Source organism: Chiloscyllium plagiosum, unplaced genomic scaffold (genome assembly GCF_037043375.1).
Source record: "Chiloscyllium plagiosum isolate Xiang-an unplaced genomic scaffold, Cpla_swu_hap1 HiC_scaffold_24, whole genome shotgun sequence".
NCBI lineage: Eukaryota > Metazoa > Chordata > Chondrichthyes > Orectolobiformes > Hemiscylliidae > Chiloscyllium > Chiloscyllium plagiosum.
In genome coordinates, this window is record NW_028270162.1 from 22452066 (window position 1) to 22479800 (window position 27735).

The 27735-nt window shown below is 40.4% G+C and overlaps 1 protein-coding gene across 2 annotated transcripts in view; it reads left to right on the plus strand.

Annotated features, from left to right (window-relative positions):
- The window catches only part of LOC122562613 (uncharacterized), a 102910-nt gene that overhangs the window by 11630 nt on the left and 63545 nt on the right, over positions 1–27735 (plus strand). The window contains exon 7 of one of the 2 annotated variants that reach the window (XM_043715601.2): positions 1916–2927. The exons of the other annotated variant lie outside the window; for it this stretch is intronic. Coding sequence (XP_043571536.1) covers positions 1916–2016 — 101 coding nt within the window. The 3' untranslated portion in view covers positions 2017–2927. Of the gene's footprint in view, positions 1–1915; positions 2928–27735 lie in introns of those variants that run through there. 2 annotated transcript variants of the gene reach the window in all.

The window sequence follows — 27735 nt, forward strand, 5'->3', positions numbered from 1 at the left end:
TAGCATCATAGAGATGTACAGCATTTAAACAGACACTTCGGTCTAACCTGTCCATGCTGACCAGATATCCCAACCCAATCTAGTCCCACCTGCCAGCTCCCGGCCCATATCCCTCCAAACCCTTGCTATTCATATACCCATCCAAATGCCTTTTAAATGTTGCAATTGTACCAGCCTCCACCACAACCTCTGGCAGCTCATTCCATATATGTACCACCCTCTGCATGAAAAAGTTACCCCTTAGGTCTCTTTTATATCTTTCCCTTCTCACCTAAACCTATGTCCTCCAGTTCTGGACTCCCCGACCTCAGGGAAAAGACTTTGCCTATTTATCCTGTCCATGCCCCTCAATTTTGTAAACCTCTATAAGGTCACCCCTCAGCCTCTGACGCAAATCCTCCAACTCTGGCAACATCCTTGTAAATCTTTTCTGAACTCTTTCAAGTTTCACAACATCTTTCCGATAACAAGGAGACCAGAACTGCACGCAATATTCCAACAGTGGCCTAACCAATGTCCTGTACAGCCGCAACATTAACTCCCAACTCCTGTACTCAATACTCTGACCAATAAAGGAAAGCATACCAAACGTCTACCTGCGACTCCACTTTCAAGCTATGAACCTGCACTCCAAGGTCTCTTTGTTCAGCAACACTCCCTAGGACCTTACCATTAAGTGTGTAAGTCCTGCTAAGATTTGCTTTCCCAAATTGCAGCACCTCTCATTTATCTGAATTAAACTCATTCTGCCACTTCTCAGCCCATTGGCCCATCTGGTCCAGATCCTGTTGTAAGCTGAGGTAACCCTCTTCGCTGTCCACTACACCTCCAATTTTGGTGTCATCTGCAAACTTACTAACTGTAGCTCTTCTGCTCACATCCAAATCATTTATGTAAATGACAAAAAGTAGAGGGCCCAGCACCGATCCTTGTGGCACACCACTGGTCACACGTCTCCAGTCTGAAAATCAACCCTCCACCACCACCCTCTGTCTTCTACCTTTGAGCCAGTTCTGTATCCAAATGGCTAGTTCTCCTTATATTCCATGAGATCTAACCTGCCAATCTTAACTAATAAATATTGTAATCAGTTCCATGGCCTGACACCCTATTGGACTTAGCGAGTCAAGAACGTCCTAGGTCTGATCTTTGATGTGTGTTTACTGAAGTTAGCTAGGGTAGTACTTGATGTGAATCAGTTAGACTGTGCAAGAAAACATCAGCTTTGGTACTTTAATGTATTTGAGTTGTTAGGATGAGAACATGTAGTGCAAACTTGATGTTTCCTATAGTTATGTGGCTTGATAACACTTTCTATTTAGACTTGAAGAATTATCATTTGAATGAGCTACATACAAATAGTGCTAAACTGATGACACGAGGCAAAAGTGAAGACTGCAGATGCTGGAGATTAAAGATTAGCGTGGTGCTAGAAAAGCACAGCAGGTCAGGCAGCATCCGAGGAGGAGGAGGAAAAGTCGATGTTTTGGGCAAGAACCCTTCATCAGGAATGAGGCTGGAAGTCTCTGTGGTGGAGAGATAAATGGAAGAGGGTTGGGCTGGAGGAGGCCAGGACCTGCATGTCCTCGGCAGAGTGGGAGGGGGAGTTGAAATGTTCGGCCACGGGGCGGTGGGATTGTGTGGTGCGGGTGTCCCGGAGATGTTCCCTAAAGCGCTTTGCGAGAAGGCATCCAGTCTCCCAATGTAAAGGAGACCGCATCAGGAACAACGGATGCAATAAATGACATTTGCTGTCACTTGAACCTGATCTGTTATTTAATTAGGTCATTTCGCTGGAGACCATTTAAATAATAAGCTAGCAGAGATCAATTCCTTCAAAGAATTGAAAAATAAAGAATGAAGTTATCATTGGAGCTTTTGGTTAAAAATTTGTATTCATTTTTTTCTCACCTAGTTGCTATACCACTTCAGATGTGGGAGGTTCAGTATCGTCCATTTAGTTCCATTGCCATAGGACTTGCTGCAACAGGTAACTGGCTTCAAGATCCCAGGTAATGATGCAAGAAGTGATTCCACAAGGCCGTGTATCTTGCTTCAAGAAATATCTGATTTGGACTGGCCAAGTTGGTGCCTGCATCTCTGACCTTGAATATCCTTGGAGACCATCTATTTTTATTTGCCTTGATATAGCTGTGAAGTTTAAATCCTCATTTTTGTGGGGTTTCTGCAAGTTCAAGTTGGTCCACTTAATGAAAAGGGACATGTAGACTTCAAGCAACCATCATGGTCGAGGCCCAAATTAATTCAGAATTATAAAAGAAATGCTAGTGAGTTGGATATTTTATTTATGCATTAAAAAGCTGGTCCACTGGTACAAATCATAATTAACAATGAAATACTGAACCTTATATTCAAAGGATCTGCAGTACAGAAATGGGAAAGTGATGCTCCTTCGGTTGTGCACAACATTGACAATGGTCCTCAAGAGCTTTGCAAAGAGCTTTAATCATCGTACCTCAGAAACGATACTTTGGTTTAGGAGGGAATTTGTTATATATTCATCAGAATAATGCAGGGGTTGAGAGGGTTAAATTTGAGGACAAGATGCCTCAACTTTAGAAGGTTAAGTGAAAACCTGACAAAGATAGTTTCTTCATAGCTACGCCTATCTTTGGTTGAGGAATCGAGAATAGGAATCTTAAAATTGGAACTACCCCACTTAAGAGTATCAGAAAGGACATTTTTTCCAGTGAAATCTGGAACTACTTAAAGGCTGTGGATAGTGGGATTATTGAAGTTTTCAAAACTGAGTTCAATATATGTTTTTTATGTCAGTATATCAAAGGATTGAGTAAAAATGGAAGTAAGGTACAGATCAAGCATGATCTAATAAAGTTGTGGAAAACCAAAAAGAGTTGAATGGGCTGATCCTGTTCCTTTGATTAAAATTTTGTTGGTATACTTCCCTTCAGCTGTCCGTAATTTTCCTTTCAAAGTGTTTAAAATAAGTCGTTTCGTCTTGGTAAACATCAAAATGTAATAAATCTTTCTGCTTTTAGAGCTAAACTACAGGAGGGCAGCATGGCAGGAATTGATTTATTTTTAAATGGAGACAGAGGACTGCCAATCTAAGGAGGAGGGGTACTAATCTCCTGTGGGAGACATGTATTTGAAGGAGCTACAGTTTGAAGGAGAAAAAGATCTGAACATTTTTCTTCAGCAGTGGAGAATGGGTACAGAGCTGTACAGGGGATTGTGGATGTGAACAGACAATGGCAGTTCTCTATAGGAAAATCTCCATGTCATGATTGGAAAAGCATTTCAAATATAAAAGGAGAAGGGAATTTAGAAAACAGTTGGAGGAAGGGATCTGTGGATCTTAGAGAAACCCTGAAGAAATATGGCTGCAGATCTTTTGGAGGCAGAGACTGTTGATTTCTGCAAAATTATAAGTGTTGAGATTCATCAAATGAGAAATGAGTTTATTGAAAGTTTTTTGGATTGAGGGATACTACTGTTCTTGAATTAAAGTAATTTATCTAGTTTACTTTCTACTTAGTTAACTCGCATTCTATCACTTGCCTCTTATTGTTTGGTTACGTTGACATATATATAAACTGAGGTTAATCCAAGGGATACGGTTTTGTTCATAGCTCAGGGATTCTGCGAACAGGGTTTTATGAGGAATGGTAAATCAGAAATAGAGTGCAACTGTGGAATGGTCAATTGCAAGGTGAGAGATTCAAGGAAAAGGGATCAGTAAATAGAGCTGAAACATGCACTGAGTATCCTAGTTACGACCAGGTGAGAAGGGGTGAACTGGCTCCCGTCTGTTCATCCTCCCCGCCCTATCACAACAAACGTTTGTATACTTTTACATTAAGCCATACTGCTCTCTAATTAAAACTAGAGAATTTTTTTTTGCTGTGAGCAACAAGGAGCCAATCAGCAAAGCTTCCTTGAGTCAAGGAAAGAGCAGATTTATTAACTGACTGTTAAAGCAGAGGAAAATAAAAGCACTTGGGTTCCCTCTTTTCCTCTCTCTCTCTGTTTTAAGGGGAATAGTAAGGAAGATGAAAAATTATACAGTTTAGAAGTCTTTGTGTGTCCTTGAGACAGCAGGACAACATGGTGGCTAGGTGGTTAGCGCTGGTGGCTCAGCAGTTAGCACTGCTGTTTCACTGCGCCTGGAACCTGGGTTCGATTTCACCCTCAGGTGACTATCTATGTAGAGTTTGCCTGTTCTCCCCAAAGATGCATGGGTTCCCTCCAGGTGCTCTAGTTTCCTCTCTCAGTCCAAAGATATACAAACTAGGTGGTTTGGCCATGCTAAATAGCCCATAGTGTCCAAAGATGTGCAGGCTGGGTGGATTAGCCATGGTAAATGCACAGTTACAGGGATAGGGTAGGAGTGTGGGTCTGGATGGGATGCTCTTCAGAGGGTCAGTGTAGACTTGATGGGCTGAATAGCCTGTTCCCACACTGTAGGGATTCCATAATGATAACATAAGGTTTTAACCTGAGATTGGTTGTTAACAAGGTGATTTTCTGGATTAAGTCATAGCAATTGTTCCAGTTGATGAAATTCTTGGTTCCTCGATTATAAGTCACATTTTGTAACTAATATAAACCTCAGAGAGAAAATAGAGACAACAGCTTCTCTTCAATTATCAACCATACTGCTCTGAAAGCCTTTGCTGAAATACCAATTCTAGTGTTTATCTCTAAGAGGTTCTTTCGGATAGTCTCTCTGTGGCAACCATTGTGTCAATGTCTTCCTGAGATAGTGATAAGTTTCAAAGGATGAAAACCTGGCTATCATCCAATTAATCCATTACTACAAAGTGGTTTGATAATCCATTCTCAGACTTTCCCTTAATATAGATACAAGGATTCAGTTTTCCTCTTTGCATAGTGAACTTTTGATTGAAATCTTTATTTCAGCAACACCTGAAATAAAGAAGTCTCACCCCTATGCTGAGACAGTTATGAGTTATACATTCTAAATACTTGATTTTCATGTGCAGGTAATTACCTCTTGTGTAGCCTTTTCCAGGTGTAGTAATTAGTCCCAGTTATTAGACATTCCTTTGTATTTTCCATTGAGCTTAGCTGATTTCAGGTCAGGTAGACTCTGGCAGCCCTTTTAAAGTGTCTCAACTCAAATTATAAATGTTTTTCTCTCACTCTGTAGTCTAAGGTTAACTGATTAAAATTTTAGGGAGATAACAACCTGTATTTTATTATCATGACATCCAGCTATATTAAACCTCTCTAACTGAGAATGTTAATCATTTTGTTTGAATATGATGTAAAGCTTATTTCGCACTATTGAACCCTTTTGTTACAGTGCGAATAATCTAATCAAAGTTCATGTTAGATATCAGGAACTCTGATTAAACCACAAAACAGTGATCTCAAACAGCACTTTGCTGTGGATCCCCTTGTGATTTTGATAAAGCTATTGTACCCATCAGTTTCTCAGGGGGTCACAAGATGAATAATAAATTGCAGTTTTGGAAAGACAAAGTTATTTAAAAATTAATATTAAACTGTGTATTGTTTGTTACACATTAAGCCTCTTTGAAGTGTTATTTGGAATTGACAATATGTCATGAGCTAAATCTACTGATTTAAACTATAATTTCTCACTCAACATTGCACAACCTAATCATTTTTGAAAGCAGACTTAGCCTGGTATGATCAGCATCACTCTACATCTTTTGCTGCAGCAATGGATCTGTCAATTAATACTTATACAATTTTGCAAATGTTACACTAGACAGTCACTATAAAGGGGAAAATTTTCATGCAGATTAATAATTTGACTGGAAGCAAACATGTTTCATAATTGTGAATGCTGTGATTAATTATGAAACTCTCTTTTCCAACACTTAAAACTAAATATTGTCTTCTAATACTACTATAGTGAATTATACAGTCCTGTCTGTGTTCTTTTGACAATTAGTTTGAGGAATATGAAAATTAATTATGTAATCTGAAGCAGTTTGCATATGTAGCAAAACTAGGACAACCACGTGGCTTGGGTTGACAAGTGGTGAACTATATTCATGCCATACAAGTGTCAGACAATGACCAGCTGCAGCAAGAGAATTTAAACATTTCCAATTGACAGTCAATTACCATCATACATCTGTCATCATTACTACCATTAACCAGAACTGAACTGGACCAGATCTATGAACATATGGCTAGAAAGGCAGGTCAGTGGCTTAGAATCCTGCACTAACTCTTCTCCTGACTCTGGAAAGCATGTCCACAACTGACGAGGCACAAGTGCAGCTCCAGCAACTCTGAAGAAGCTCAAACCCATCTAGGACAAAGCAAACCAAAATGAGTGCTTGATTAGAACCCCAACTGCTGCCTCCAATGCCCATTCAGTAGCATGCTTATACACTGGCAGCAGTGTACATCATCAGATGTACTCTTGCAGTCCAGCTGTGTTGAAAGCTCATTCAAAACCTGTGACTTCTATCTAGTAGGATGAAGACAGATGATGTTTGGGAACACCACCACCTCTGAAATTCCCTTCAAGCTGCACACCATTCTCACTTGGAACTATATCGTCATTCCTTCACACTCACTGAATCAACATTCTGGAACGTCCTTTCTAAAATCTATTGTGGGTGTACCTTTCCCTCAAACTACAGCAGTTCGAGACGTCATCTCACCATTATTTTCTCATGGGCAATAAATGCTAGCATGGCTACTACCAGCCACACCTGTGAATGTACTGGGGGGAAATAAACCAACTGTTTGTACTTAACAACAAAAATGAAACTCTGCAAACAAGACTACAGTGGCATATAAATTTCAAGGGGAACAGAGATTTAGAGATCCAAGTAGAGAAATTGATCTAGCCTTTGTCTTTGGGAGTTGAAATGCAAAAACAGATGGAAGTTCCATGAATGATAAAATTTGGTCAGACTTGATTTACAGTATTGCACTGAATTCTGGGCACTGTACCTTCTTAATGATGTATTGGCTTAAGAGTTGCAGTGCAACACAGATTTGAGACCAGGGAACAGTGAAGACAATCAGATGTACTGTGAGTGAATGGGGGTTTGCATAATCAGCAAGGCGGCCACTGCCTGAATTCAGTACTCTCAGCATTACTGTCAGTGGGCTTTACCATAAAATACAGCCTCATATTTAATACAGATAAATAACCTGCAGCTGCTGGAATCCAAAATAAACAGGCAGAAGGCTGAAAGAACATATCAAGCCAGGCAACATCAGGAGGTGGAGCAGTCGACGTCTTCAGAACTGGGGGTGGGTGTAAGGGTGCTGCAGATAAAGGGGGTGGTGGGGGCAGGGTGGTGAAGTGGGGATAGGTGAAGACAAGTAGAGGGTACAACCTGGTTGGTCAATGGAAGGAATGAATCCAGTTGGTGGAAGGGAGGGCTGGGAAGGTAGTCTGGGGATGGGGAGGGAGGTTATTTGAAATTGGAGAACTCAATGTTGTGACCTCCAGGCTGTAGGCTGTCCAGATACAAGTAATATTTGTGCTACAAGTGCTAGGCGATTACCATCTTTAAGAGAAAATAACCCTTTCCATGGTGCCCAATGGCATACCCATCATTAAATTCCCATCATCAACCCGAGTGCTACTGCCAGAAACCTAACAGGATCACCCATACCAATAACGTAGCTACAAATTCATCGAACTGAACCCACAAGGAAGTTTGTTGCAAAAGCAATGATGATGCCAAAAGAAATTGCACTAGCATTTGAAGAGAACAGACTCCCAGGACCCAGACCAAACAGGGGAGTTGAACTGATTGGATTATTTTGTGGATCATTGAGGCCCTCCTGTGCTGTAAGTATCTCTGATTCTGAGAGCAGCACAAAGGTTGGGAATTCTACAGTGAATATCTTGTCACCTGGCTTCCCAAAGTCTAACCATCAGTAACATCGTCATAGAGTCAAAGAGATATACAGCACAAAAACAGACCCTTTAGTTTAGGATATCTGGTCAGAATTAGACCAATCTCGTTCCATTTGCCAGCACCTGGCCCATATCACTCTAATCACTTGCTATTCGTATACCCATCCAGGTACCTTTTAAAAGTTTTGATTGTGCTAGCCTCCACTACCTCCTCTGGCAGCTCATTCCATACACGCACCACCCTCTGTGTGAAAATGTTGCCTTTTAGGTCCCTTTTAAATTTCTCCCCTCTTATATTAAACCTATGCCCTCTAGTTCTGGACCCCCGATCCATATCATGATTTTATAAACCTCCATAAGGTCACCCCTCAGCCTTACAAGCTCCAGGGAGAACAGTCCCACCCTATTCAGCCTTGCTATAGCTCAAACCCTCCAATCCTGGCAACATCCTTGTAAATCTTTTCTGAACCCTCTCAAGTTTCACAACATCCTTCTGATAGGAGGGAGACAGGAATTGCACACAATATTCCAAAAGTGGCCAAAACAATGTTCTGTACAGCCACATGACCTCCCAACTCCTATACTCAATGCTCTAACCAATAAAGAAAAGCATACTAAGCACCTTCTTCACTATCCTATCTACCTGCGACTCCACTTTCAAGGAACGATGTCTCTTTGTTAAGAGTGTAAGTCCTGCTCTGAATTGCCTTTCCAAAATGCAGCAACTCATGTTTATCTAAATTAAACTCCATCTGCCACTCCTCAGCCCATTGGCCAATGTGGTCAAGACCCTGTTGTATTCCGAGGTAACCACCTTCACTGTCTCCTACACCACCAATTTTGGTGTCATCTGCAAACTTACTAATTACACCTCCTACATTCACCTCCAAATCATTTATATAAATATAAATGACGAAAAGCAGTGGACCCACCACCGATCCTTGTGGCACACCACTGATCACAGGCCTCCAGTCTGCCACCACCCTGTCTTTTTACCTTCGAGCCAGTTCTGTATCCAAATGACTAGTTCTCCCTGTATTCCATGTGATCTAACCTTGCTAACCAGTTTCCCATGAAAAACCTTGTCAAACGCCTTGATGAAGTCCATATAGATCATGTCCACCACTCTGCCCTCATCAATCCTCTTCATTACTTCCTCAAAAAACTCAAATCAAGTTTGTGAGACATGATTTCCAATTCACAAAGCCATGCTGACAATCCCTAATCAGTCGCTGCCTTCCTGTCCCTCAGGATCCCCTCCAACTTGCCCACTACCGATGTCAGATTCACCAGTCTATAGTTCCCTGGCTTTTCCTTACCACCTTTCTTAACAGTGGTACCACGTTAGCCAGTTGAAACTTTATTGCTGGAACAGCACAGCAGGTCAGGCAGCATCCAGGGAACAGGAGATTCGACGTTTCGGGCACAGGCCCTTCTTCAGGAATGAGCAGAGAGTGTTCAGCAGGAGAAGATAAAAGGTAGGGAGGAGGGACTTGGAGGAGGGGCGTTGGAAATGTGATAGGTGGAAAGAGGTCAAGGTGAGGGTGATTGATAGGTCGGAGTATCACTCCGACCTATCACCCTCACCTTGACCTCTTTCCACCTATCACATTTCCAACGCCCCTCCTCCAAGTCCCTCCTCCCTACCTTTTATCTTCTCCTGCTGAACACTCTCTGCTCATTCCTGAAGAAGGGCCTGTGCCCGAAACGTCGAATCTCCTGTTCCCTGGATGCTGCCTGACCTGCTGTGCTGTTCCAGCAATAAAGTTTCAACTTTGATCTCCAGCATCTGCAGACCTCACTTTCTCCTACCACGTTAGCCAACCTCCAGTTTTCTAGCACCTCACCTGTGACTATCGATGAAACAAATATGTCAGCAAGAAGGCCAGCAATCAACTCCCTAGCTTCCCACAGAGTTCTAGGGTACACCGAATCAGGTCCTGGAAATTTATCCAACTTTGTGTTTTGAGACATCCAGCCCCACCTCCTCTGTAATATGGACATTTTTAAAGATGTCACCATCTATTTCCACACAGTCTATATCTTCTCAACAATAAACACTGATGCAAAATACTCGTCATGTCAAACGTGTGATGGAATACTCTCTACTTGCCAGGATGTGCAGCTCCAACAATACTTAACTACTAGAAAGTAGATTATTAGATCAGCATCCTATCCACCACTTTAAACATTCACTCCCTCCACACTAACACAGTGCAACAGTATATACCACATGTAAACCTGCATTGCAGCAAACTTGTCAAAGTATAAGACTTTGAGAGCACTTTCCAAACTTGAAACCTTTACTACCTAGAACAGCAAGGACAGCAAACATATGGAAATGTCACCACCTGAAAGTTCCCTCCAAGTCACAAACTTATATTACCATTTCTTCACTGTCACAGAAGATAAATCTTTGAGCTCACTCCCCAACATAGCTTGCAGCAAGTTAAGAAGGTAGCTCACCACCACCACCACTTTAAGGGCAGTTAGCAATGACATTTAATTGCTGGGCTGGCATGAGTCCCACGAGCAATGGATGAATAAGAAAAACAAACATTCTCCATAGAAAAGTGACATCACTTGCCAGAAAAAAAAAGTTGACTGTAAAATCCTTTGATATGTCCTAAGGTTATGAAAGTGTTCACTTTATGCTTGAAGTAAGCATTCTCTTTAAAAACCATGTGTTATGACTGAGGTAAGAGGGATGCACTGTTTTCATTTCTAGTGCCTGTACTCCACTGCTTACAATAAATTTTAAATTTAACCACGTTCATGATGTGGCCAATTGTAGGTATTTTGTAGTCAATCTGTACAGCACTGATCCTCGTCGCACATAACTGGTTACAGGCTTCTAGTCCAAAAGACATCAATGTTTCAATAAAACTGTCTTAATCTATAGGACTTTATGCATTCAATATCTTGAAACAAAATTGTGGTAGAATATTGCTCAATGTGTTGCATAACTAGATGCATCAGCATAATGAAATATTTTAAGAGTCATAGAGATGTTAAGCATGGAATCAGACGCTTCAATCCAACTCATCCACAGGGAGCAGGTATCCTAAATTAATTTCGTCCCATTTTCCAGCATTTAGCCAATAACCCTCTAAACTGTTCCTCATCATGTACCCATCCAGAAACTCTTTAAATGTTGGAATTGTACCAGCTTCCACTTCGTCTGACAGTTCATTCCAGACACACACCACCCTCTGCATGAAAAAGTTGCCCTTTAGGTCCCTTTTAAATTTTTCTCTGATCACCCTAAACCTATGCCCTCTAGTTCTTTACTCTCCCACCCCAGGGGAAAGGCCATGGCTATTCATCCTATTCATTTTATAAACCTCTATTAGGTCACCCCTCAGCCTCCAATGCTCCAAGGAAAATAGCCGTAGCCTATTCAGCCCCTCACTATGTCAAACCCTCCAACCCTAGCAACAACCCTGTAAATCTTTTAAGATTGTTAGAATGAGAAAGATGTAGGAGACTAATGTGGCTTGGTGTATTTATTAAATTGATCCCCAAGCCAGCCTCTCTAGTCATTTTTTCACTTTGATCACTTGTATGTCACCTCAATGACAAATGTGGCCACATTGGAACTAAAGGAAAACCACAAATACTTTGACAAACCTCCTTACAGTACTTAAGTTCAACATACAAAGTAATAGAAATATGGATGTGCCCAGGGTATAGTCCCTGTACCTGAGCATTATAATCGAGCCAGTGTCATAGTAGAGCCTGCAGTAAAGAGCTGTGTAACATCTAGCAGCTATCAACTGTAAAATGTCCCTCAGATAAATTGATCTGGCGATTCGATGACAATTAAATTTCTAAGAAGAGGGAAATTGATCAGGGAAAGAGGCTGCTTAGTGAGGAGGATTTTGGGGGAGGGGGAGAAAATTAAGTCAGGTCTAATTTCTTTCTCTTGACTGCATATTCAGATAACAGTGTCAAAAACATAAGTTATAGGTTGCACATAACACCATATTTGGTTTCCCCAAGTGGATCCTTGCTAACATTAAAATCCTCATGACAAATAATTCTTGAAGTGGAGTCACAGGTAGATAGGATAACGAAGGCAGTGTTGGTATGCTTTCCTTTATTGATCAGAGCATTTAGTATAGGAGTTGGGAGGTCATGTTGTGGCCATACAGGACATTGGTTAGGGCACTTTTGGAATATTGTATGCAATTAGATTAGATTCCCTACAGTATGGAAACAGGCCCTTCGGCCCAACAAGTCCACACCGACCCTCCGAAGAGTAACCATCTATTCCCCTACCCTATATTTACCCCTGACTATGAGCAATTTAGTATGGCCAATTCACCTGACCTGCACATCTTTGGGATTGTGGGAGGAAACCGGAGCACCTGGAGGAAACCCACGCAGACAGGGAGAATGTGCAAACTCCACACAGTTACCCAAGGCAGGAATTGAACCTGGGTCCCTGGCGCTGTGAGGCAGCAGTGCTAACCACTGAGCTACAGTGCCGCCCTATTGTCATCTTCCTCCTATCAGGAGGATATTGTGAAACTTGAAAGGGTTCAGAAAAGATTTACAAGAACGTTGCTGGGGTTGGAGGGTTTGAGCTTCAGGTAGAGGCTGAATAGGCTGGAGCTGTTTTCCCTGGAGAGTCAGAGGGATAAATAGACAAGGTCTTTTCCCTGGGATGGGCGAGTCCAGAAGTAGACAGCATAGGTTTAGGGTGAGAAGGGAAGATATAAAAGGGACCTAAAGGGCAACTTTTTCACACAGAGCATGGTGCGTGTACGGAATGAGCTGCCAGAGGAAGTGGTGGAGGCTGGTACAAGTACAACATTTAAAAGAATAGGAAAGGTTTAGAAGGATATGGGCCAAGTGCTGGGAAATGGAACTAGATTACTTTAGGATATCTGGTCAGCATGGACAAATTGTACTGAATGGTCTATTTCGTGCTGTACATCTGTAACTTTATGAAGATGTTAGATCCCTTGTTGCATATGCAGAATGTCTATGCCTTTTTCATAAGTGTAAGAACATCAGCTTTGTCCCTTTCAAAATGTGATGAGCAACACACCTTAGGAAAGTTGTGTATTTCACTTTTTGTCCATCATAATGGAGGCTATTATTCCTGCTCACACCCCAAAATGAGCACAAATTAATAGGCTATTGTATATCAGCTCTCCAATGGCAATGTTATTTTTGCAGAAGATGGCAGCATTTGTCAGTTTTTAAATGAAAATCAATTAAAATAGTTTTGAATCAATAAGTTTAGTATGTCTGGAATTAGTTTTCCTTCAGAGGTTTGTGAAGTGGTTTCCATGCTATTTGGTTTAAATCTAATTTGAGAAAAAAACTCCAACTGCATCTCCAAAGACAGTCATTATATGGTAATGAACTTGATTACAGACAGTACAGCAAAAGCTGTACAAGATTAGAACAAGACTGTAGGGTAGAATGATGGCCCAAGGCAAGCCTTTTCAAGAGCCTTCAGCAAAGAGAAAGAGCAATTAAGCAAGGGAAGGTTAGAATTAGAAAAGTAAAGAGCTAAAATTTGTGCCACAAATGGTATGATGGAGGAAGGGTAGAAAATACACTCAAACATGCATCAGACTGCGAAGGGTTATGATAATAGAGTGAATTATGAAAATAGAGTGCCATTTATTCAAAACTGAGGTGATTTGATAAGAGAACCAGGAGAACATTCAGAATTCTAGAAGAGTTTATGTTTATGTTGGTAGATCTCAGGTGCAGGGCACTCATGAAACAAAGAATGGATCTGACTGAAATATAAATAGGAAACATTGGAGTTGAGGGAGGAATAGAGATGAGTGATAGATCAGTGAAATTAGATAGTTTTGATTATAGAATTGAGTCATTGAGACTCAAAATGTTAGCTTGCTCTCTCCACAGATGTTGCCTGACCCGCTGTGATTTCCCAGCAGTTTTTGTTTTCAGTGGGGATTGATTGTTGAACTTATTGGCATTATGGAACTGTGTTTAGGACATCTTTTCCTACTGACAGTCTGAAAAACCAATCCAACAATCAGGACTAATTATGTCAGTTATAAGTGCATAGGATGACAATTCTCTGGCTCCTGGGCAGGTGGACAGACTGTGTGAATAATACAGCAGCAGAAAGCCTACAGACTTTAAAAGGAGAGAGACAAAGTAGTAACATATAAGCTGCTGTCTCCAACCAGTGACTGAGAATGAACTGTTAGTGTGCCAACTGCCATGTCTGCAGTAAAGAACCGAAAGGACACTTCATTGAGTACTGTAGACTAGTTCTATCAAATTGCGTTCCCTAGTTTTTTCCTTCACCCTTAACATTTTTTTTGTTTGTTGATCTCCTGGCTACATGTGTCTGGGTTTAGGAAAGGGTTAAGTGTAAGAGCTATTCATATTTTGTGGTTGGAACTGATTTAAAATTAAAAAAAAGAGTAGTTCCTTATTAAGTACAGAAACCTGGTCAGCATTTTCTATCAACTTAAGTTTGTCAGACAGAAACTGGAAATTTAAAGTAATTTGATTAAATCTTTAACTTTAGTGATAACCCAGGGTTCGAGTATCAGCATGTTTCCAAAGTAGTTTATGTCACTGCTTCAAAGTCCTGGAACTTTCTAATAAATTTGGAAAAAAACCCTTAATCTCTTGATTCAGGCCCACTGCTAGCTTCGAAGGTAATTATGAATAACTTGTCAACAAAACTCTCATCCAAAGTGATTCTAAAAGCCATCTGTCCCAGTCAAAATAGACAGGCAACCTAAAACAGGAAATAATAGCACACCATGACAAGCACCAAAGGAGTCTGAAAAATGACAAGGTGGTAGATGTTTAGAACGCTCTTCCACAAATGGTAGTGAATGCTGTATCAGTTGTTAATTTTGAATCTGAGAATGTTTGTTCAGCAAAGAAATATTCAGGAATCTGGGCCAAAGGCAGGTACATGAAGTTATGCCACACATCAGCCATGATCTCATTGACAGGTGCAACGGGCTCAAGGGGATGAATGACCTACTCCTGTTCCTATGTTGTATGCTCAATGTTCAGATTATCATATCAGCTCCAGGAATTGATATAATCTGCAGTTATATTGCAGCATTCTTGTGATTTGCTGAAACTGTGGGTCATTGGGAAAGTGTAACAAGTTAAATATGATTGGAGTTGGTGTATATTTTAAAAAATCAAATTGATATTTATGAAATAATAGCTTGTTAATGGAGCACACCATTTTGGTTTGAAAACAGGGATGAGCTTTATGGAATCACATGTACCAATTGGTCAGATAGAGATGAGCAATTGTTTTCCCTCAATTGGTAGTTATAATAGAGAGGAAAAAAAAGCTTGATTTTTTGTAGTAAAACTTGTTCAGGACACCATTTGTTATCTTTACTGCAGGGCTTCCCAAACTGTTGGTTGGGGTAGTTAGGTGAGGTTTTGAATTCGCAAGTTGATGGCCTTGTAGTATTATTACTAGACTGTTAACCTAGAGATCCAGAAAGAGTTCTGGGGACCCAGGTTCAAATTCCACCATGGCAGATGGAATTTGGATTCAATAAAGTGTCTGAAATTAAGAATTTGTGATCATGGATCCATTGTCAATTGTCAGAATCATCTGGTTCACTAATGTCCTTTAGAGAACGAAACTGCCATCCTTATGTGCTCTGGCCTATGTGCTTCCAGACCCACAGCAATGTGGCTGACTTTTAACTGCCTTCTGCACAATTAGGGTTGGACAATAAAAGCTGCCTGTCCTCAACCATGAATGAATAAAGGGAAAAAGTTCTGAGGCAGCAACAGTGAAGAAGTTTGGCTTGATTTCAGACAGCTGGGAGAGTCTTTTAAATGATTATGCATTTTAGAGATGGGTGCAGCCTAAGAAGCTTTGAGGCTTGATTGCTGGTGCAAATAGATTAGGTTTTTTTTTAAAATCCCCATCTTTCAACAACTCCACGTAACTTCTGTGCTCCCATCCCTCTATCACAGCTAGTGTACTAGTTAGCCTGTTCAACAACTGGGCTCACATTGATTTTAAGGTATTACAAGTCAAGCTGGGGAGAAAATGTTTGGAAAACACAACTATGGATAGAAAATACTGCTCTAGTGAGTGGAAGTTTTTGGGCACAAATGTCTATTTCAAACTACATTGAAAATATTCCTCCTGCTACTCTACAAACTTTCTATGTTCCCATATAACTTTCCAAAGGTGACAAAACTATCTACAAAAATTAAATACAAAAATATGTAGATACCAGGGATTTAAAATTTTTAAAAAGCTGGGAGAAACAACTGACGTTTCAATTCCTTTGAAATCTTTCAAATTATATTTGATTTACTGTACTTATTGCTATTTGTTGTGCCACGTTTCATATTGGGCATATAAATTTGATTCGTTAGGATTTTTCAAAGGTCAATTTTACGATTGATGACATTTCCTCAATGAACATAAGACTTAAAAATCACAATACCCCCATCTTTAAAACTCAACTGCGTGTTCCTAGATAACCTATTATTATCTCTCTCATAACACACGTCATTAGGACATCTGTACTCTAATTCTTCCTCCTTAGCATCTCCAAATTCAAGTCATTCAAGCACTGGTTCTACTGCCTTCAGCTAATACAGGCTGCTATGAGCTCTGGAAATACTTCCCTAAACCGCCTTTACCTCGGAAAAAAAACCGTTGCAACGACGAAACCTTCGGTTATTTTTCGTATATCAGGCGACCGATAACGGTTCGGAACGTTTCACTGCACGTTAAAGGTGCTGAACAAACACTAACTTATCGCCGAGAAGACAGGTTATGTCGGCCGTATTGTTTACTGCAGCTGGCCGTTTGAAACAGCGAAGATACTCCCAAGACCACCGCGCATCCGCCCTCAGAGGCCAGGTGGCCCGCGCATGCGCCCGAGAACGGACACCCGCAGCGTCGAGAGATGAAGAGCTGTCCCGTGACGCAATCGCGTATTCAAATGAACAGTTGAAGCTTTTTAAAGTAGCGACCGGCTCGAGCTGGGGACCGGTACGGGCGCGATGGTCGGACAGCGGCTCGAGACGCGGTGCTGCCGCCACTGAAAATAACGGCAGCCAGAAGGCGATCGGACTACCTCCCATCAATTCATGAGGTAAACTCGGGCTGATTGTGATGGAGAAGTTCACGGACCCTAATGGGAAATGGAGCGAGCGTTGTTCATTTCCGTTCCATAATTTCACACTGACAAATATATTCTCGGGTGGGGTAAATGATAGTGACTCCCCTCTGTCGAACCTAGTCCGCTCCAACTATCCCTGGTCACAGAGTCCGTTCCTTATTTTTGAGCGAAAAGATAACGCTCATTTGGTCATTCCGTTTCACTGCTGCTGTGGCTGCTTAAGAGATAAGGGAGTAAATTGATCGCTGCTTTGTGATGGGTGCGCAGCAAAGCGAGTTGCGGCAGCTCGCATCTGGAGGCAGGGGTCACACTCGTGTAACAGAATCGCTGTGCAAAAAGCCTCCCCGATGGGTCAAGCTTGCAAGATTTTTTTGTGTGTGTGTGAGAAAGACAATTGATGCCAACATGATGGTGCACGCAGTTAGTGATTGAGTGAGGGAATCGTGTGGCTGCACCAGCGCCGTTGTTAAACGCTGTTGGTAGCTATCCAGGTTGACCTTTACCCTCGCTCAGTACCATCATATCACAACTATGACTGCGCTTCTCGAGTACCTCGTGGGCTGGTAATTGAACTGTAAGACATAGAAGCAGAAGTAAGTCATTTGGACCATCAAGTGTGTACCACGAATGAGATCATTGCTGAACTGATACTCCTCCGCTTCATTTTTCTATCGTTTTCCCCCATAATGTTTTACTCCCGCATTGATTAAAAGCCTGTCTCAGCCTTGAATGTTCTTAACCCTGCCTCTCTTTTAAAACAAAAAAGAAATTGCTGGGAAGACTCAACAAGTTTGGCAGCATCTGTGGGAAGAAAGTCAAGATCAGAGTGGTGCTGAAAAAGCACAGAAGGTCAGGCAGCATCCGAGGAGCAGGAAAACTGATGTTTTGGGCAAAAAGCCCTTCCTAATGAAGGAAGAAGGGCTTTTACCCAAAACGTCGATTTTCCTGCTCCTCTAATGCTGCCTGACCTTCTGTGCTTTTTCAGCACCACTCTAATCTTGACTCTAATCTTCAGCATCTGCAGTGCCCACTTTTGCCCTCTGTGTCTTGAAATGTTAACTTTGTTTTCTTCCCACAGGTGCTGCCAGATCTGCTGAGTTCCACCAGCAATTTCTGTTTCAAATCTCCAGCATCTGCCATTCTTTTAGCATTTAGCTCACTGCCGCATCTCTTCCAGCTGTGCCCATTTTGAAGAAATCCAACAGGATTTCTGTTCTAAACTTTCTTCTTGCTCTCCATCATTACTTTTGTTTTCTTGCCTGAAATTTGACATCGTCCCTGCCAAAAACCACTTTCACACCCACATCTCATTACTCCAGATGAAGAATCACTCAAAATGTAAACACTGCTTTCCTCCCAAAGATGCTGCCAAACCCAGAGTTTTGACAACAATTTGTGTTATTATTCCAGGCTCTCTAGACCTCTGTGGTGAAGTTACATTTTTTCTTACTATTCTCCTATCTTGATGTTATTCGTATCCAAAAATTTATTGACTATTGTATTGAGCATACTCAAAGATTGAGCTTCCACAGCCTTCTGAGGCACAGGATTCCAAAGATTTGCCATTCTTTATGAAGAAATTCTTCCTTACCCCAGTCTTGAGAGTGATCTATTTATTGTCTCCTAATTCTTGACTGAACAGCAAGGGGAATTCCGGTGTTTACCTGTTGTATTTTAAAAGAACTTTGAGGTGTGCATGTACTGAAGGTTTCATTCTTTGAAATTATGAAGAATGAATACAGACTCTGGTTCTTTAACCTCTTCTAGAGCAAACTTAGAGCCAATTCTGTCAAGTGCACCTGCACAGGATAGGTTGAGTTGCAGTGGGTTGGTACAGGTAGTGGTGTGGCAGGAGGAGACCATAAAACACACTTGTACAAATCTGTTTAGTTGCTTTGAACTTTAGATTAACTGTTTTGTGTACATCATGAATTTAACTGTTCATGCTGTGGGATTTCTGAAGGGGATCAGTTGGAAGCAGGAGGCTGCAAAGGAGATGGATAGGGGAAGAAATGAGTTCTAAGGGCAGGCAGGTGGTGATTGGATGGGAGTCTGTTGGAAGGAGGAAGAGTTTTAAATCAGTTGACAAAGGATTATTCATCAAACTGGGAGGCAGCAAAACCTGAAATCAGAGGTAATTAATTATTTGAATGAGGATATGGGATCTTGAGCTTAAGGGAGGGGAAGGTTTAAACACTAGATTAAGCATCCCATATATTGCCCCAGCACTATTCTCTTGGGAGAATGCCACCTAAAGTGATATTTCATTAAAATGTATATATATATCTGTATTTTGCAGGAATGATCTGTAGTATTGTGTATGTTTTACATTGTCTGCCAGCCAAAAAAAGGCAACCAGCAAACTGGTACCATGGCTCCCCAGCAAAAAGGCACACAGTCATTGTGATTATGCAAAGTAGTGATGACACCTGTTTCAAATGATTGCTAATTCCCACAGTCTGTCTAACAACATGTGGTCCTTTCAGCAGTTTTCTGGAATTATTGAAACACCTTTCAAGAACTTTTAAAGATTGTTCAAGTAATTAATTATAAATGAATTCACTGCCTCTAAAGCAGAACATTAATGTACATATTCATGTGGATAGCTTGGGGTGTAGCTTTTCAAAACTTACCTAACCTTCTGGGATTCTTAAATTATGGCAGTGTATGCAGTTTTGGAAATCTTTTAGTAAATTGAGAAATCTAATCTGCACAAGGTGACGACTGAATGAAGTGGGAATAGAAATTAAAATGTGTTCTACAGTGTTCACCAAAACTTCAAACAGTGACAGTTCACAGCTCCTTTCACAGAACTAATACAGACATGAAGGGCTGAATGATATCCTTTTCATATGTATAAAAATTTAAATAGTCCTGTAGCAATTTACAATGGTGAATGTTGATTCAAAACTGATCTGAACCATGATAACAAGCTTTAGTGTTTGCACACACAAATTCCATGTCTTATACAAAAGTTCTGACAGTACAGGCAATTCCTGACTTGTGAATGGATTTTGTTCCTGTTTCTGTTTGCAAGTCGATTTGTATGCTAGTCAGATTACAACACAGTCAAAGTAAAGTAGCTGTTCATGAGGAAATGTTCATATATCGGACCTTTAAAGTTGCACCCCTGCTTAGGATTGCATACATGTAGAGCAATATTTGTAAACTGGAAACCTCCTGTGTATGTAATTAAAAGACGTAGTGTGTATCATTACCATTAGTTCTTCGTGAAGTATTGTTTGTGTAACATGTAAAATGTTGTGATTATTTGAAATTCCACTTGCTGATTAAGCTAATAATCCAAATGACTGCATGTAAACAAAAATAAGGAAATGTATTTGAGAAATCCGTCACTAATAGGAAAATAATTAGCCAATTTTTAAAGTTACCTGGCCAGATAGAAGTCCAGAATAAACAATTCTTGGTTATGAAGCTATCTAAAGAAAAAGGCACTACAAAGAATTGTGTGGAATGAGCTGCCAGAGGAACTGGTGGAGGCTGGTACAATCACAACAGTTAAAGACATCTGGATGGGTATAAAAATAGGAAGGGCTTGGAGGGATATGGACCAACTGCTGACAAATGGAACAAGATTAATTTAGGACATCTGGTCAGCATAGACGAGTTGGACTAAAGGGTCTGTTTCTGTGCTGTATATCTCTGTGACTCTAATAGGGATGCACAGAGGTTCTCTTCATGAGGCAGTGAGCATAGCTAAGGTATTAAGGTACCATACCAGGATGTTGCCTGGTATGGTAGAAAGATCGTATGAGGAAAGGCTGAGGCACTTGGGGTTGTTTTCATTGGAGAAAAGAAGGTTTAGGGGTGACTTGATAGAGGTGTACAGGATGATTAGGGGTTTCGATAGGGTCAACAGTGAGAATCTTTTTCCACATATGGAGTCAGCTATTACAAGGGGGCATAGCTTTAAATTAAGGGGGGGTAGGTATAGGACAAATGTTAGGGGTAGGTTCTTTACTCAGCGAGTCGTGAGTTCATGGAATGCCCTGCCAGTAGCAGTGGTGCACTCTCCCTCATTATGGGCATTTAAGCGGGCATTGGATAGGCATATGGAGGATAGTGGGCTAGTATAGGTTAGGTGGGCTTGGATCGGCGCAACATCGAGGGCCGAAGGGCCTGTACTGCGCTGTATTCTTCTATGTTCTATTTTGTATCTGTCTTCACCAAGAAAGAGCTTGATGCCCCTATAGTGCAGTTCAGACACCAGATGGATTAAAATTGAAAGAGAGGAGATATTAGAAAGACTTGGTGTGCTTAAAGGTGCTAGGATACTGAAATATGCATGTAAGAATGCTGAAGTAAGTTGGAGAGGAAATTGCAGAGGTGTGAATCCTCATTGGGTACAGGGACTACAAGTCTAAGGAATTGCAAATATTGGATATTTCAACTGCATCAACTACTGGCAGTCAGTTTAACCTTCATCATGCTTCAACTTTCAGAAGCAATAATCTGGTATAAAACTGAATTCGCTTGGGACAAATGCAGATTAGAGAAACACAGCATGGAATTGGTTAAAGGGAAATCATGTTTAATTAACTTGATGTTATTGATGAGGGTAATGTGGATGATTATATTCAAAGACTTTTTGACAAAATGCTCCATAAGTTTTGCCAACTAAATTGAAGTGACAAGGGTAGCATGAATGCAAGTTTGACTGAGTGACTGAAAAAATAATGCTAATGTTTGGACTGGAGGCTGGCACACTGATTTCGTGCATGAATTAGTACTAGGACCCCTAATTTCTTTAATATATATTTGATGACATCAATTGGATGTACAGAGCTCAATTTCAAAATAAGCAGATGTCACATGGTCTGATAGTGATAGGTAAAAAGAAGACATTCAAAGTTTGATGGAGTGGACAGATGTCAGATTGAACTTAATACTGAAAAGTGTGAAAATACTGAAAAGTATTTTATTAGAAATAATGAGGCGAGGTTATACAAAACCAAGACATAGGATTGCAAAGGGACAACAGCAATCTCTCTGGTATATGTGTGCAAATATTTGATGTTGGCGGACAAGTTGAGAATAGTTAAAGGGCATCTGGGGTCCTATGTTTTTATGAATAGAGGCAATTTTGGTAACTACTTTTGAGGGTTTTAGAGATATTAGTTCCAGGAATAAGTGTTTAATTTGTGTGCAGAATGTAAAAGCTAGGGCTGTATTCTTTGGGAAATGTATACTTGATGGAGCTCCTCAAAACCAAGAGGGATTTATGATTTGTAGATGCCGATGTTGGACTGGGTGTACAAAGTTACAAATCACACAACACCAGGTTATAGTCCAACAGGTTTAATTGGAAGCACTACCTTTCGGAGTGCCGCTCCTTCATCAGGTGGTTATGGAGTGCACAATTGTAAGACACAGAATTTATAGCAAAAGTTTACAATGTGATGTAACTGAAACTAAACATTGAAAAACACCTTGATTGTTTGTTAAATCTCTCATCTGTTAGAATGACCATGATAGTTTCACTTCTCTCATATGTAAATCACAAAACTTGTTTTAAAAGTTACATTCTCCGGTTAACTGTAACAATTGGTGTGTGCACATAAGATGTTCAGATGTTGAAGGTGTTAGCCCCCTGTGTTCCCTTTCTGTGCCATAATGTTTAGACTGATTCTAATTAAAAAGTGAGTTAACAGTCTTACATGGATTCATGCAGTTTTTGAACAAAGTACAATGTAACTGTAAATACATATTTCACCCCACAAACTTATATGTGCATGCGGGTTTGTGTGTGTGTGGGGTGGGGATTTGTGAGTGTCTGTGAGAGAGTGTGTGTATATGTGAGTGTAAAGTGGTCTAAGTCTGTAAGAGGGGGAGTGTGGGAGTGTGTGGATGTGTGTGTCTGGGGTGGGGGGTTGTGTCTAAGAGAGAGACTGTATATTTGTGTGTGAGTGTAAAGTGTCTAAGTCTGTGAGAGGGTGCATGTGTGTGTGTGCGCATAGGAGTGTCTGTGTATAGTGCAATGGTAGTCACCTGTAGTGTGACATGAACCCAAGGTCCCGGTTGAGGCCCTCCCTATGGGTACCAAACTTAGCTATTAGCCTCTGCTCGGCTAATTTTCACTGCTGTCTGTCTTGAAGTCCGCCTTGGAGGATGGTCACCCGAAGGTCCGAGGTCGAATGTCCTGGACCGCTGAAGTGTTCTCCAACTGGGAGGGAACACTTCTGTCTGTTTAAGTAGAGCAGATAACAAGAAATTGGTGGCAGAGTTAAGAGCTTTTTTGTCAATCATCTGAAATTGATACTCTTCCCACTCAGTGGTTAACCCTGCTGCCTCACAGTGCTCGGGACCTGGGTTTGATTCCTGCCTGAGGCAACTGTCTGTGTGGAGTTTGCGCATTCTCCCCGTGTCTATGTGGGTTTTCTCCGGGTGCTACGGTTTCCTCCCACATTCCAAAGATGTGCAGGTCAGGTGAATTGGCCATGCTAAATTGCCCATAGAATTAGGTGCATGAGTCAGGGGCAAATATAGGGTAGGAGAATGGTCTGGGTGGGATCTCTTCAGAGGGTTGATGTGGACTTGTTGGGCTGAAGGACCTGTTTCCATACTGTAGGGAATCTAATGTAGTCTAAAATCAAGTGACAAGGATTTAGAATGCCTGGCTGAGTATACAGTAGAGGCAGAATCAAAAGGAAGGACAGACCAAAATCTTCCTTCTATTCTGTCAATAATTGATTATTTTTAAATGGGATCAAACAGTTTGCATAGTTTACTCTAAATGCACACTTTCTCAGCTGAAATCTGTTTACAGTTACCTAATTTGCAAAAGAACACATTAAACAAACTTACTGGACCATAGTTTGCCCAAAGTTTTCAAGCACAAACCTGTTGCATCATCACTGTTGAACTGCCATTATATTTGATTAAATAGGAAATTTGGAAAGCTGCTTTTGAACAGGTCATACTTATTACTCAAGTACTTCTGCTGAAAGTTTAAAAGGTCTGTCTCGAGTTTTCTTGGTGCGAAATGCTACGAGTACGAAAAACCTTTTCTGATTTCCTTCTCTCTCGGTTCATATTCGTATCATTTATTTTCAAAGTGTCAGTGAACAATTGGGGCTCTAAAATTGATAGGTTTGAAGCATCACTGATAAAGTAAAGCTCAACCACTCAATTGGCAAAACCCACGTCAACAAAGCAATGTCTTACTATTTTGGGCACTCATTCTTCATCTGCACTCAAAATACCTTGTCCCAGTTTTCCAGGGTTTCAGCAGTATGTCGGTAGATAGCTGCAGAAAAAAAATCGCTGGTTACCTATGTGCCTGAATAGATTACCCATCTTGACATTAATGACAATTGCTGATGTTCTGTAAACCAAAATACTGGAATGATCATACTTAACAATGTTGCTTTCTGCATCAAATTCAAGCTTTCTGATGGTTGATTATTTGCAAATAGAAACCAAAACATTGGCATCAACACTGTTCTTTGGAACACCTTTCAGCTTTTGATAAATATGGTGTGCTTTCTGGAATTGATACTTGTACTACTGCTAAATATGTGAAAGTCTTTGATAGGCTGGGTTCAAAGGTACTGAGGTTGAATAATATTTCTGCTCTGATTACTTCTGATGTTCCCTAGCTATCATGATAGAAATCCATTGGTTAGATCGCAACATAGAAAATAGGAGCAGAGCTAGACCATTTGGCCCTTTATGCCTGGTCTGCCATTCATTATGAACATCGCTCATCATCCACTTCAATAGCTGGTTCCCATTTTTCTCCTCTGTCCTTTGATCCCTTTAGTCCCAAGTAATATATATATAATATATAACTTCTTAAAGTCTTACAATATTTTGGTTTGACTGCTTTCTGTGAATTGTATAGGTTCACCATTCTGGGTAAAGAAATTTCTGCTGAAGTGGTTGGTCCCTTCTCAAAATATGAACCTCTCATTACTGAGGAGAAACACTTTGTTGCAACAGTTTTCATGGCATTAGTTGTCAAATAGGGAGATAAAAAATATCAATTTGATTCTAAGTGCTGCTGTGCGGAATATGACACTAGAACAATTTTGCTCACTCTTTTGACCTGTGTTTTCCTATGCATCAGGTCTTTCACTAAGATGGAGTTGCTATAGACTTATTAACTTTTATGATGCTCTTCATGCACCTGATGTGGAGATGCCAGTGTTGGACTTGGGTGGGCAAAGTTAAACATCACACAACGCTAGGTTATAGTCCAGCAGGTTTGTTCAGAAGTACGAGCTTTCGGAGCACTGTTCCTTCATCAGGTAGCTAGTGGGGCACAGACAAACTCTAACCTCACATCTTTTAAAGCATTGTCTGAGCTGAGATGTCACTTATTTTTTAATAAAACCTTAAGTTATTTCAGGAATATGACTTGAAAGAATTTCTGGGATTTACGTATTAATTAAGCAAAACCTGCAACCCAGTTTAAACGATGAAAGGCTTAACAGCAATCTAGGTTTGTTCAATACACTGAATCAGTTGTATGACACTTTGATATTTTACTATAGATTCTGTGTCTTATGATCCTGCTCCACTAGCTACCTGACGAAGCTTGTACTTACAAATTAACCTTGTGTTGTGATTTTTAACTTGATATACCTGTAAACCTTTTGATGCTTCATGGTATGATAGACTTGTGCAGATCAGCTGTCACTATTATTTTGAGATAGCACAGGCAATTTTAAAAACATAGCTAAATGATGAGGTGCTTGCTGACTTTCTATAACGATTGGAACGAGCACCAGGTCGACCTCATTGACTGTGAGATCCTTGACTTGGAGACTGGCTGACAGATCTAAACAGGAGATTCAGAAAGTCTCCTCCTTTCAGGCACTGGTTTTGAGCTGGCTGATCAAAGTCCGTGTGAGGTGACTTGGTGATGGGTTGCTGGCCTCTGTCACAAAAGCAAAGTGAAATAATTGCACACTGTGCAAATTCACCTCCCATTCTTGAGTGGCTAACATTTGATGGCATATCAGTATAAAGTGCAGACTGAACAATACTCTCACTTCTTTCTGCTATGAAATTGCATTCCTTTGACTATTTAGATTTGATTAGTGACTTTCCCTTGGACATTTTGTGTTGGTGAATCATGTGACTGAAGTAGGTAACATGAGGATATTTTTCCCCCGGGCACTTGCTGGCCTGGAGCTTCATTAATTGGTGTTGACTGTTGAGGCTTGGAAAAACATATGGAAGTTGTGAACATAGAATGTAGGGTAGATCCAAATATCTTTTCCTCCATGCACATTTGCAACTGGGAAATGATTGTGAAGGATTTAAGCTGACATTCACCAGTAAGATGACATTTTTGGTGCTGTACAGCTTCTAATTAGTTATATTCTGATTCCTTGTGACATTGTCAGCAGACAACTTTGAAGTAAATGGCCCTTCCCTGAAGAAGGGTTGCTGGATTTGATCTATTTAAAAAAAACTCTTTTCTCTCCACAGATACTGCCAGCGTTTCTGAGTTTCTCTAGCAATATCTGTCTTGTTTCAGCCCTATTCTAGGCTGGCTGTTAGGCATTATGAACTGAGTGGCATAATATATATACTAGAATCAAAGGCCACCTGGTACAACGACAGGCCATATTTGATAAAAATCCAGACTATTCAGTACAAAACTTGAATTCTGGTCACTCTATTACTGGTTGAAGCAATCAATAAGCTGGGCTTTTATCCAGACTATCCTTCTCTGGTTATCCCTGCTCAAAGCTGATTTTGTTATTGTTAGACTGGGCAACATTGAGGCATGCTGTTGGCCTCAGCACCTCCTAGATACAAAAAGGAAATATTATCTTTGGTTTTGCTCTTGATTGGTATTCAATGACCCTTATCAAAATTCATTTTTAGCAGTTGGATGATGGCAGGATGAGCCTCCAGTGTGAATATCCCTTTTTATTTCATTTAGACTTACATGTCAAAACTACATTTTGCAGGCATTGAAAGATATCTGCAAATTTTGGAAGGTACTCTAGGATAAAATTAATACTTGTAGGAGAGGAAAAAAGCTGGAGAAAATTGGCAAAAAGAAAAGGAGGGAGAAAATTGGATTTGTGATTTTATTTGGCACTTTTTAACCTACTGTGGTGAAACAACTAAAAAACTGTTGTGACTGAAAACAAGACTGCTTTTGAAATCACTTTGATTCTTTTTATGCTCTAGTAATGATAAGAGTTACTTAAGTACTGAAATACGTGAGTGTGTCTGTACAAACAATATAAAAAGCAAATCAGTGTTTCAAGGAAATTGGTTTCTCCATTGTTTTGCAGAGTGGATATGGATGATCCTCTTTTAAATAACTACTTGAAGTTTTAATACATTTTTATGACTGTATTACTAAGTGTTTTAGGATGAGAACTCATCAGTAAATTTGAAACAATTTAAAGTATTATGGGATTGCTTGGTTATTACTGAATTTGGACATACCATTTTCTACATTATAGTTTTAAGCTTTGGAATGTGGAGACAACAGTTTGAGTTTCCTAAGGGTAATGAGATCTTCTAGCCATACAAAGTAATCAGTAATGTTATGCGTATGGGTGTTGGTTGAAAGATCATAGATAAATCTGGGATGTGGAACAAAGAGCAGGAAGTGTTCCACATGGAACAATCGTTTTGTGATAGTCACTCCATGCCAGTAGATGATTTGGTAAACAAAAAGGGTCATTATTGACACACATTGTTAACTCTGTACCTCCTTCCAGATGCTATTTTGATATG